Genomic DNA, 11,777 nt, shown 5'->3' on the forward strand with positions numbered 1-11,777 from the left:
CTCCCCGAGACTCAGGAGTCCGGGGCTCAAGCCTGTCCTATTTCAAAACACAGAAGCCGGGAGTCCAGATTCCCCCAGAGCTAGATCCCTAGGACCTTCTTTTCCAGCCCCCCAGCCCCCTCCCCGACACTCCTATAGGACTCAGCACAGCTGTTTCTTCTGTTGGTTTTCCAATCCTCCTGGGCCAGTGGGGGTGAGTGAGAATGAGATTTGTTGTTAAATCCAGTAGCTCTAAGACTTAAGACCAGATATCCCGAACCTGCCCAACTGCGCCATACTGCAGATTGCAAGGTCCACCAGCTTCTCAGCCAGCAGAGATCTGAACCACCTTCTCCCTGGAAGGCCAACCCTCTGACATTTAGACACACCAGTCTGAGCCCTCAATGTCATTTAATTCTGATAGGTCCAGGAATGTCAGACCTGGGATCTCAGCGCCCCCCCCCCCGCCTCCAGCGCGCCCCTTTAGTAAGCTCAGGGCCCCTCCCACCTGCTCTGCCAGCTGCGCAGCGTGGGAACGCCCCAGCTGGGATGCACGGGAGCTGTCAGGACAAGCTGTGCGGTTCCCAGCCTCCCTGCCTGCCAGAGCCAGAGCACCGCCGCCTCCCAGCCGTCGCCCGGCAACCACTCTGAGGGGCCCGGGACGGCTAGGCTGAGAGAGGGGATGGCTGGGTACTGCTGAGTTCTGGGAAAAGTGGAACTCGGGGGGCGGGGCTGGATGCCTACATCTTAGGGTGTGTCAGGCTCGTAGCGATAACAAGGCAGCGCGGGGGTGGGGTGGGTATTTGGGGAAGTGGGGAGCTGAATCCCTCTTTTCTCATGGTTCCCAAGTAGTCCTTCAACACCTGAGTGCCCTCTCCTCGACCCGCAGGCCCACGGGAGCCTGGGCCCGCCTCCCCGGGGCACGGAAACTGGCGAAGTCCCAGGGGTTCCCATTTATAGCTCGGTTTCCACTCAGCTCAGTCCCTCCTGAGTCCGGGCTGAGCAAGTTTCTTCCACTCTCTTCTCTCCTCCTCCTCGTGCTCGCCTCCCCTTCAGCCTCAGTAGGGCGCAGGTGTCCAACTCGAACAGGGCCCCCTCCTTGGACCCAGGTGTTCCAGCTCTCAGACCCCCTGATAACAGAGGGGCGCCCTCCTGCTGCGCGAACCGCTAGCCGGAGCGCCCGGAGTCTCGGCACGCAAGCCGCGGGAGTTTCTCAATGGGAAGAGGGCGGGTATCCAGGGGGCGGGGCGAGTAGGATCCCGCCCTCCCGCGGGTCTCTCGCAGACCCAGGGCGTGCAACCCGCGAGCGGTGTAGAGCATCGAAGGCTGAGGATGAGCCAGATTTCCGGGACTCCAAGACAGACATAGAATCTTCCAGCCTGGGGTGGGGAGAGTGGGGTGCAGAGAAGGGTTCCAGTCCAGCGTGGTGAGAGGCGTGCTCTCGAGGAAGAAGTTGGAGGGGACCAGTGCAGCCCTAAGTCTGCGGGATCTTGGGGTACACACACTCGGAATGCTGGGTCCCGCCCTCCTCGCCCTCCTCGCCCTCCTCTGTTGCTTCAGAGGACTTGCAGGTACCCCCGGAGGGAGCAGGGAGGGTTATCTGTCCGCCTTTATTGGGAAAAGTAGCTAAGGGCGCCTACTGGGGGTGTGAGAGATTAGAAGCCAGGGCTTCTAATCTGAGTAAGGAGGGCTTTGGAGACTGGACCCCCTGGGTCTTGCATAAGAGGATTCTTGACCTAAGCACAGCTGCACTGTCCTGTCTTCTCCTAGGCCCATCGCCCCATTTCCTGCAGCAGCCAGAGGACTTGGTGGTGTTGCTGGGGGAGGAAGCCCGGCTACCCTGTGCTCTGGGCGCCTACCGCGGGCTCGTGCAGTGGACTAAGGATGGGCTGGCTCTAGGGGGCGAAAGAGACCTTCCAGGTGAGTCTGGTCTCTACTCTGGGAAGGGCTGGCAACATGGCAGGGGGGCTGGGCGTGGGCAGCATCTGACAGTTTCAACTTTGGAGATTGGTGGCCTCCCAGTGAATATTTGGGAACCCCGAGTTTTAAAATGATTTTTTGAGGGGGATGTGATTTCTTGTGTTTAGGGATTATCATTTTTATTCTAAAACATCATATAAATGAGTAGATAGTTTACCAATAATTACAGTCGTGTAATTAATGCACAGGCTATTGTGAGCTCTTCAGAAGCCCCGCCCCCTTTAACTTTCCTCTGTGGTGGGCGAAAGGTAGTGTTTTATCTAATTTTTTTCTTGGTTATTTGTTTTGTTTCCTTCTTTGAGTTGGGGTCTCCCTCTGTAGCCCAGGCTGGCTTCAAACTCGAGATCCTCCTGCCTCAGCCTTTTGAGTGCTGGAATCACAAGCTTGCACCACTCACACCTGGCTTAAGCTAACTTCGATGGGAATTGTTTCCTTGTATTCTTTTCTGACTTTTTCACTCCCAAATTTGTGGCGACTATAAATTGGCAGGAGGCTTAGAATCTCTCTGGACCCAACTTTTCCCCCTAGCTTTTTTTTTTTTTTTTTTTTCAAAAAAGATTTATTTATTTGTATACATGTATCCCTGCAGGCCAGAAGAGGGCGCCAGATCTCATTACAGATGGTTGTGAGCCTCCATGTGGTTGCTGGGAATTGAACTCAGGACCTTTGGAAGAGCAAGCAGTGCTCTTAACTTCTGAGCCATCTCTCCAGCCCTCCCCCTAGCTTTTTGTTTTGTTTTTGTTTATTTGTTGTTGTTGAGACAGTGTCTCACTATGTAGTCCTGGCCAGCCTAAATTCCCTATGCAGATCAGGATGGCCTCGAATTCATAGAGATGTGTCTGCCTCATGCTCTGGAGTGCTGGGATTTGAAGGTGTGCACCACCACACCTGCCCCCAGCCCGGATGTGTTAATGGTGTTTTAGCATGGAACGTATGGTTCTGACTCTGCTCCCTGGGGTGGGATTCTGGAGATGGAGACTTGAGGCCAGGAGTTCAGAATTATATATTGTCTCTTCTGTCTTCAGGGTGGTCCCGGTACTGGATATCAGGGAACGCAGCCAGTGGCCAGCACGACCTCCACATTAAGCCTGTGGAACTGGAAGATGAAGCAACGTATGAGTGCCAGGCTTCGCAAGCGGGCCTCCGATCACGGCCTGCACAGCTGCGTGTGATGGGTGAGGACCCAGCCTTGTGCTTTGGGAGCGGGGTGGGGTGGGGTGGGGCAGTGGAGGACTACCTGGGAGGTCTAGGAACCCTAGGAGAGTGGCGGGTGGAGCTGAGAGGATCAGAGGATCTGCTTCCAGGAGGCAGTTCTGACCCCAGGTCTGCCATGCAGTCCCCCCAGAACCCCCTCAGGTACTAGGTGGCCCTGCAGTGTCTCTGGTTGCTGGAGTTCCTGGGAATCTGACCTGTCGGAGTCGAGGGGATGCCCAACCTGCCCCTGAACTACTGTGGTTCCGAGATGGGATCCGGCTGGATGGGACCACCTTCCACCAGGTTGGGTCTAAATCGCTTTGCCGTTCTTTGTTCATTCAGTGAGACTCAGGGTCCACTTCGATCACTAAAGGGAGAATGGCAGCCGTTCAGGGTTGAAATATGATTCAGGTCAAGAGCCAGACTTCCTGGCTCAGTCGTTTGCTAGCGTTTGCTCTTGTCTGTGGTGTTTAACTTCTGTCTCCCAGTTTCCTTATCTACACAATGGGAAAGCAGTAGCATTACCTCCTAGAATAATATAGAGAATTAAATAAAACATGTGAATGTCTAAAAGTATCCAATACATTGTAAGCACTACCTGTGTAAGCTATAAATGAAATCATTGATAATATGTGGTGTGGTAATACACACCTGTAACCCCAGCGCTCAGGAGACTGAAGCAGGAGAATCATGAGTTCAAGGCTAGCCTTGGCTCCATAGTGAGACCCTGTCCAAAAAAGAAAAGAAATAATTATTGTCTATCTATCACCTCCAGACCACACTGAAGGACAAGACCACTGGGACAGTGGAAAACACCTTATTCCTGACCCCTTCCAGTCACGATGATGGAGCCACCTTGATCTGTAGAGCCCGGAGCCAGGCCCTGCCCACAGGGAAGGACACAGCCGTTACACTGATCCTGCAGTGTGAGTGCGAGTGGTCCTGGAAAGACCCGGGTGGGCCTGAACTCCTGGGTCTGACCCAGCTGGAGAGGGCAGGAGAAGGACACCCTGGGATACCTGGGGGATCGGTACCGACTACCCAGCTCCTTCCTGCCTTACTCTCACAGATCCCCCAGTGGTGACTCTGTCTGCTGAGCCCCAGACTGTGCAGGAGGGAGAGAAGGTGACTTTCCGGTGTCAAGCCACTGCCCAGCCTCCTGTCACCGGTTACAGGTGACGACAAACGCCACTTGTCTCCAGCAGGGTGTGGGATCTTGAGGAGGGATAGGATGGGCTATATTAATACCGCCACTGTCTCCGCAGGTGGGCGAAGGGGGGATCCCCGGTGCTCGGGGCACGTGGGCCAAGGTTGGAGGTCGTAGCAGACGCCACGTTCCTGACAGAGCCGGTGTCCTGCGAGGTCAGCAATGCGGTGGGAAGCGCCAACCGAAGCACCGCGCTGGAAGTGCTGTGTGAGCAGGGGCGGGGCCGTGGGTGGGGCCGAGGTGGGCGTGGTTGTGCCGGGCTGCAGGGCTAGAGCAGGTAGCAGGGCGAGGTTTGGCTGGGCCAGATCAACCTCTAAGCGAGGCAGGGGCGGGGTTGTGGTAGCGGACTTAGGTGGCGGGTGTTGCCCGGAGACCTACACTTGTACCTGTTAGTGTTTTGGAGTAGCTAGCGGATCCTGTGTCAGGGGCTCATTCCACCCCACTCCTCTCTCTCCTCCAGATGGACCTATTCTGCAGGCAAAACCAAAGCCCGTGTCCGTGGACGTAGGGAAAGACGCCTCCTTCAGCTGTGCCTGGCGAGGGAACCCACTTCCACGGATTACTTGGACCCGCCTCGGCAGCTCTCAGGTGAAGTCCGATTTGGGATCCGGGACGGTAGTTGGAAGTGGGCTGGGATTCCTCCCCGAGTGTTGTCTCTGATGCCCCTTCCCTGTGCCAGGTGCTGAGCTCGGGGCCCACGCTGCATCTTCCATCCGTGGCGCTGGAGGATGCGGGCGACTATGTGTGCAGGGCTGAGCCGCGGCGCTCCGGTCTGGGAGGCGGCACAGCGCAGGCGAGGTTGACAGTGAATGGTGAGAGACCCCGAGGGTCTTGGAGTAGGGGGTGGGCCGAGAGGGCGTGGCCCAGGAGGGAAGTTATAGGCTGTGGGACTGGGGTTTGGAGCTGGAACTGTTGAAGGGGGGGCAGGCCTATCCTAGTCTGTAGAGTGGCATGGTCTGGTATTTCAAGGGTGAAAAACACAGTGACCAGGTCTGACCTCGCACCTTTCAGAACTGATTTTGGGGAGGTCGAGACCTCTGCTTCATGGTGCATAGTTTCCATTCCAGCTCCCCCCGTAGTGACGGCCCCTCACCCTGCGCCAGCCTTCCTGAGGGGCCCTGCTCGCCTCCAGTGTGTGGTGTTTGCTTCTCCTGCCCCGGACTCCGTGGTAAGGAAAAGAACCCTCACCTCTCTGACACACCAGCCGTAATGTCCACCCTCCCACACCTGACACTGACATCTCCCACACCCCAGCAGCTCCTCTGTGCTTCCCCAGGCTTCTAATCAGTTCCCTTTTCTTTTGGCTCCTAGGTTTGGTCTTGGGACGAGGGCTTCCTGGAGGCAGGCTCACTAGGCAGGTTCCTGGTGGAGGCCTTCTCAGCCCCGGAAGTGGAGGGAGGACAGGGCCCAGGTCTTATTTCTGTGCTACACATTTCCGGGACCCAGGAGTCCGACTTTACCAGGGTCTTCAACTGCACTGCCAGGAACCGCCTGGGTGAGGGACGGACACAGGTCCACCTGAGCCGTAGAGGTGAGTTACTGATCCAAAGAACTGAGACCTGGGGATTCCGAATCCCCCACACACAGCGATTCCCAAGACTGAAGCCAGCAAACCATAAGGTTCCCAAATGCAAAGACTCCCCAAACCTAGTGAGTCTCAAAACTATGTCCGTGAGATGGCTCAGCAGGTAAAGGCACTCGTCACCAAGCCTGATGGCCCCAGTTCAGCCCTCAGAACCCACGTGGAGGAGAGAACCAATACCCAAAAGTTCTTCTCTGGTCTCCATTCCTACACTGTAGTATGCACCTCCCCACATATAGGTACAAACAGTAACATTTGAAATGTAATAAAAAGTATGAATTTCTTGAATCACAAGACCCAAGATCAATAAATTCTCTCAAATACAGAGCCCTGAGTGGAAAGGCCATTTCATACCAGGAACCCACAAATCTGGGAAATTGGAAAATAGAAGACTCTCGAGGTTTTTTTTGTTTTTTGTTTTTTTTTGGTTTTTCGAGACAGGGTTTCTCTGTGTTTTGTTTTTAAGATTTATTTGTTACATACATGGTGTTCTGTCTGCATGTATGCCTGCATGCCAGAAGAGGGCACCAGATCTCATTGTAGATGGTTATGAGCCACCATGTGGTTGCTGGGAATTGAACTCAGGACCTCTGGAAGAGCAGCCAGTGCTCTTAACCTCTGAGCCATCTCTCCAGCCCCCGCTCTCAAGTTCTAAGCAACCCTAAAGTTAGGGTGCTTGCTTACACTTATTTGTTTGTTTGTTTGTTTATGGAGGGGCATACTCCTGACACAGCGCATATGTAGAAGTCAGAAGACAACTCTGCAGGAGTCAGTTCTCTCCTTCCATCTTGTGGGTCCACAGGATTGAACTCGGGCCTTTAGGCTTGGTAGTAAGCACCTTTACCCATTGGGCCATCTTGCCAGTCCTGTCTGTTCATTATCGGTGTTTTGTTTATTGAGACGGGGTCTCAGCTTGCCCTAGCTGGCCTGGAACTACTGGCAGCCCTCCTGACAAGTGCTGTGATTACAGGTGTGACTGGCCAGGGGAATCTCAAACTGTGACTCCCCAAATTCATGAGTCCTCGACACCAAACCTAGCACACTGCAAATCTGGGGATCCCAGACTTGGCAGCCTTTTGAACCCAGGGATCCCACACCCAAGCCCCGAGCCCATTTCCCTGTTAGCCTCCTTCGGATCAGCCCTCTGAGGACGTCCCACCTGCTCCTTACAGATCTGCTGCCCACTGTACGGATTGTGGCTGGAGCAGTCTCTGCAGCCACCACCCTCTTTATGGTCATCACTGGAGTGACCCTCTGCTGCTGGCGCCATGGCAAGTATCCGCCTGGCCTGGGGACCTGGCTCCATTCCTGGCTCCCTAAGCTTGCACAGGGCTCATCTTGTCCCAGGTTCAGGTTCCCTCCCTACAGTTTCCTCAGGGTCCCCCCATCTCCTTCCATCTCTCCCAGGCCGGGGTTCTCCTTGGTTTCCAGCCTTCCTAGCCCATTTTGCCCAGTCAGCTCTTTTCCCAAGTATCGGTCTTCACAAAGTATGACCTCATGTGCCTCTCACCGTCCTGGGCCTCAGGCTCTTTCTCCAAGAACAAGAACTTGGTCCGGATCCCAGGAAGCAGTGACGGCTCCAGTTCACGTGGCCCGGAGGAGGAGACAGGCAGCAGAGAAGACCGGGTAAGATACTGGGCGTCCATATTTGACTCTGCTTCCAGACCAAAATAACAACCTAGTCTAACCCATTCTCAAGCTCAAGTATAGCCCTAGCCCTTTTGTTGTTGTTTGAGACAGGGTTTCTCTGTGAAGCCCTGGCTGTCCTAGAACTTGCTCTGTAGACCAGGCTGGCTTCCTAGAACAAGCAAGGTCTAGCTGAGTTGGGGAGTGAGGGAGACATGAGGGAGGGTGGGTTTCAGGTCAAGAGAAAAGCATGATCAAGTATAGGCAACAGGTTTTAACTGGGGTTAGGGATGTAGTTCATCCGGTAGAATGCTTGTCTAGCATGCTCAAGGCCCTCGGTTCGGTTCCCAGCACTCCATAAACTCCAAATCAGAGATCCTCCAGCCTCTGCCTCCTGAGTGCTGAGATTAAAGGCGTGCACCATTGTACCCAGCTTGGTTCCTGTCTTAAATATGATGACCCTAGATCCACAGCATTCCCACAATTGCAAATATGTTTTATTCTCCAGTTATCCTTTCTGCTCAATATGCCCTCACAGCCTTCCTTATTGTCATAAGTCTAGCCTCCGTGTCTCTCCTTCAGCCTGGCCTCCAAAGGGGGGCCTTTGGGATCTGGCAGTGGAATAGGATGATCTTCTGACCCAGTGCCTGCTGTTCTTTTTCCTACCTCAGGGTCCCATTGTGCACACTGAGCACAGTGACTTGATTCTTGATGAAAAGGAGGCTCTGGAGACAACAGTGAGTATTGGGGGAGGAGCTCACCACCAGTCACCGGGTCTCCACCTCTTCCCACTTTGTGGAGACAGGGCCCCACCCTGCAGCTGGCTTTGGACTCGGGCGGTCTCTCCTGGAGTGCTGGGTTACAAACCAGGACTTGCGACCTCAGCACCACACTTGGCGGCTACTCTGCAGCCGGCCTCCTCTTTCGATTCTCTCACCTTCAGACCTACCTTTGCCAGCCGGTGGCGGTGGCGCACGCCTTTAATCCCAGCACTCGGGAGGCGGAGGCAGGAGGACCTCTGTGAGTTTGAGGCCAGCCTGGTCTACAGAGCAAGTTTCAGGGCAGCCTGGGTTACACAGAAAAACCCTGTCTTGAAAAAAAAAAAAAAAAAAAAAAAAAAGAGCTGCCTTGAACTTCTGAGGCAGCTCACCGGTGCGCAGGCTCCACAGCCTCGGCTTGTGTTATTTATCATTTCTCCTTGGTCTCCAGGCCTTCTTTCCCCGTCAGCCGTGTTTCATGCCTCTAGGTGTCCCTCTGGCTGCTCTCTACCAGCCAGGAGCCTGTCTTCCTCCCACTAGGTCCCACCCTAGTATCATTTCCCAAAGATAGTCCCGCTTTGAAATCCTATCTCAGGACAGATGCATTGATTCCAACCCTGGCCCCCATTCTAAAGCCCCCTCCCTGACTTTTCTTTGAGATAGAGTCTCGTGTATTTCAGGCTAGCCTCAAACTGAGCATGTAGCCAAGAATGATCTTGACCTCCTGATTATCATCCTGGGTGTTGGGATTAAAGGCATGTGCTACCATACTGAGCTGGGAATCGAACCGAGGGTCTTGAGCATGCTAGACAAGCATTCTACCGGCTGAACTACATCCCTAACCCCAGTTAAAGCCTCTTGTCTATACTTGACCATGCCTTTCTCTTGACCTGAAATCTACCCTCCCTCCCTCCCTCCCTCCCTCCCTCCCTCCCTCCCTCTCTCCTTCCCTTCCTCTCTCCCTCCTGCCCCAACTTCAGCCCGACCTTGCTTGTTCTAGGAAGTCAACCCTTCTCCTGTCTCTGCTGGTCTATGTGCCTAGCTCTCTCTGTCTCAGAGTCTCTGCTCCTGCTGTTTCTGCTTTCTGCCTTCATGCCTCTCTCTAGGTCTGTCTGTAGCTCCGTGTGTCTGTCCACCCATGATTCTTACCTTCCTATACCCTCCCATTCTTTACCAAGTCTCACTTGTTCCCCAGGATCCAACCAACGGTTACTACAAGGTTCGTGGAGTCAGTGTGAGCCTTAGCCTTGGGGAAGCCCCTGGAGGAGGCCTCTTCTTGCCACCCTCCTCTCCGATTGGACTTCCAGGGACTCCTACTTACTATGACTTCAAGCCACACCTGGACTTAATACCCCCCTGCAGACTGTACAGAGCACGGGCCGGTTACCTCACCACACCTCATCCCCGCGCTTTCGCCAGCTACATGAAACCCACATCCTTTGGACCCCCAGATTTGAGCTCTGGGACTCCCCCCTTCCCCTACGCTACCTTGTCTCCACCCAGCCACCAGCGTCTCCAGACTCATGTGTGAAGACATCTCTCTAGTTGAAGAGTCTTGAGATCTTCAACCTGCCATCATGTCCTGTCCAGCTTTCTGAGGAATCAGGACAAGTTGATGACCTATTCCTCCAAAACGGAGTACCAAAGGAGGGAAACAATGTCAGGATCATTGATGCAGAGTCAGCTCAGCCAAAACAGATGCTCCAAGTGGGAGCAATATGACCACTTTACCCATTTATTCCCCTGTGAGAAAGACATTCAAGATGGTGACTAAACTCTTTGCAGAGGGACAAAAGTCAGGAGACGATGGGAGTTAGGGACATGGATGGAAGGCATTTCTAGCCAGTAGAGAAGATATTTGAAAATGACCATCTGCAGCAAGAATAATGATAGCATAAGACAAGTCAAGATGAAAGAAATAATTCCCCACACCCAGTCCTGGTTTTCCCAGGGAGGGGAACTTTGGCCAATAAAAGTATAGCCAATATGGCTGCTCATTCTATGAGAACTCAGAATGACCACTCTCTTGATTCCTTCCTTAAAGACACAGAAAGGATTGAATCCAAGGAGTGGGGATGGGGTGAGAATAAAAGAGGTAAAGGTGTGCGTGTGCGTGTGTGCGTGTGCGTGTGTGTGTGTGTGTGTGTGTGTGTGTGTGTTTGTGAAGAGATGGCTCAGAGGTTAAGAGCACTGGCTGCTCTTCCAGAGGTCTTGAGTTCAATTCCCAGCAACCACATGGTGGCTCACAACAAACTCTAGTGGGATCTGGTGCCCTCTTCTGGCCTGCAGGTGTACATGCAGGCAGAGGACTGTATACTTAATAAATAAATCTTTTTTTTAAAAGATTTATTTATTTATTATGTATACAGTGTTCTGTCTGCACGTATGACTGCAGGCCAGAAGAGGGCATCAGATCTCGTTACAGATGGTTGTGAGCCACCATGTGGTTGCTGGGAATTGAACTCAGGAGCTCTGAAGGAACAGCCAGTGCTCTTAACCTCTGAGCCATCTCTCCAGCCCAATAAATAAATCTTTAAACACAAATAAATAAAAAATAAAAAAGATAAAAGGGGAATCTTGGACTAAGAATATTTATGTTTAATTAGAAAAAAAGACAAAGAGGCACGTGTGCTTGGAGGAGTCTCCTTGGGTTTTCCGTGAATGAAGAGGTCCATGACAATTGCCCTATAGTCCTTCCTCCACCCTGGCCGTGGGGAGTCATTAGGAGTGAAGTCCTAAGTCCTTCCTCAGCCCCTTGCTAGCTGCTTACTACTGATGGCACTTTCATTTCTTCTTGTTTTTTAAAGACTTATTATTTTTGTTTTACATGTGTGGGTATTTTGCCGCCATGTATTTCTGCGCACCACTTATGTGCCTGGTCCCCCAGGCCAGAAGAGGGTGATGGATGCCCCGAAACTGGAGTTACAGACAGTGTGGGTACTGGGAATTGAACCCAGGTCTTCCAGAAGAGCAGCTAGTGTTTTAACCACTGATTCTTCTCTCAACAGGGTTTAACCTGGAACTCTTGATCTTCCATCCTCAGCCCCCACCCCCTCACTGGGATTACAGGTGCACATCACCACCCTACTTTAGACTTTTTTAATAACACACCCCTGCCTCACCCACACCCACACTGATGCATACACAGTTGAAAACAAGCAGACAGACGAATGTGGGCAGGTTCCCACAAGACACACACCTAGAAGTCCACACAGAGCTGGGTTGCCTCTGTTGGTCAGGCAAAAGAGAACATTCTGCACTTACTTGAGAGACAAAACAATGAGCCCTTAGAGTGAGTGGGAATGCGGGGCTCCACACCGTGGTCCTCAGGTGTTAGGTATTTGAAGGTGACAGTACCCAGCACCTGACCTAAGTCATCTTAAAGAAAGGGTTTTTGGATGGAGAATTTGAAGGTCCAGACACCTGGCAATTAGGGCAGGAAGACTGAATT

The 11,777-nt window shown here is 53.0% G+C and overlaps 1 protein-coding gene across 3 annotated transcripts; it reads left to right on the forward strand.

Annotated features, from left to right (window-relative positions):
• Positions 1 to 1,489: 1,489 nt before the first annotated feature.
• Positions 1,490 to 10,242, forward strand: Kirrel2 (kirre like nephrin family adhesion molecule 2). 3 transcript variants are annotated; one of them, XM_059275331.1, is made up of 15 exons: positions 1,490 to 1,550; positions 1,750 to 1,899; positions 2,985 to 3,134; positions 3,296 to 3,456; positions 3,929 to 4,079; positions 4,223 to 4,328; positions 4,419 to 4,567; positions 4,821 to 4,948; positions 5,040 to 5,172; positions 5,428 to 5,528; positions 5,672 to 5,891; positions 6,542 to 6,547; positions 7,468 to 7,568; positions 8,240 to 8,305; positions 9,522 to 10,242. In XM_059275331.1, exons 1-15 carry the CDS (start codon positions 1,490 to 1,492, stop codon positions 9,855 to 9,857), a joined length of 2,019 nt encoding a protein of 672 aa, XP_059131314.1. In that variant the 3' UTR covers positions 9,858 to 10,242. The 3 variants fall into 3 exon arrangements, with proteins under 3 accessions (XP_059131314.1, XP_059131309.1, XP_059131323.1); XM_059275326.1 differs by lacking the exon at positions 6,542 to 6,547 and adding an exon at positions 7,115 to 7,217 and having other exon boundaries at positions 7,460 to 7,568; XM_059275340.1 differs by lacking the exons at positions 1,750 to 1,899; positions 6,542 to 6,547 and adding an exon at positions 7,115 to 7,217 and having other exon boundaries at positions 7,460 to 7,568.
• The last annotated feature ends 1,535 nt before the right edge of the window (positions 10,243 to 11,777 follow it).

The sequence above is a fragment of the Peromyscus eremicus genome, chromosome 1 (genome assembly GCF_949786415.1).
Source record: "Peromyscus eremicus chromosome 1, PerEre_H2_v1, whole genome shotgun sequence".
Classification (NCBI taxonomy): domain Eukaryota; kingdom Metazoa; phylum Chordata; class Mammalia; order Rodentia; family Cricetidae; genus Peromyscus; species Peromyscus eremicus.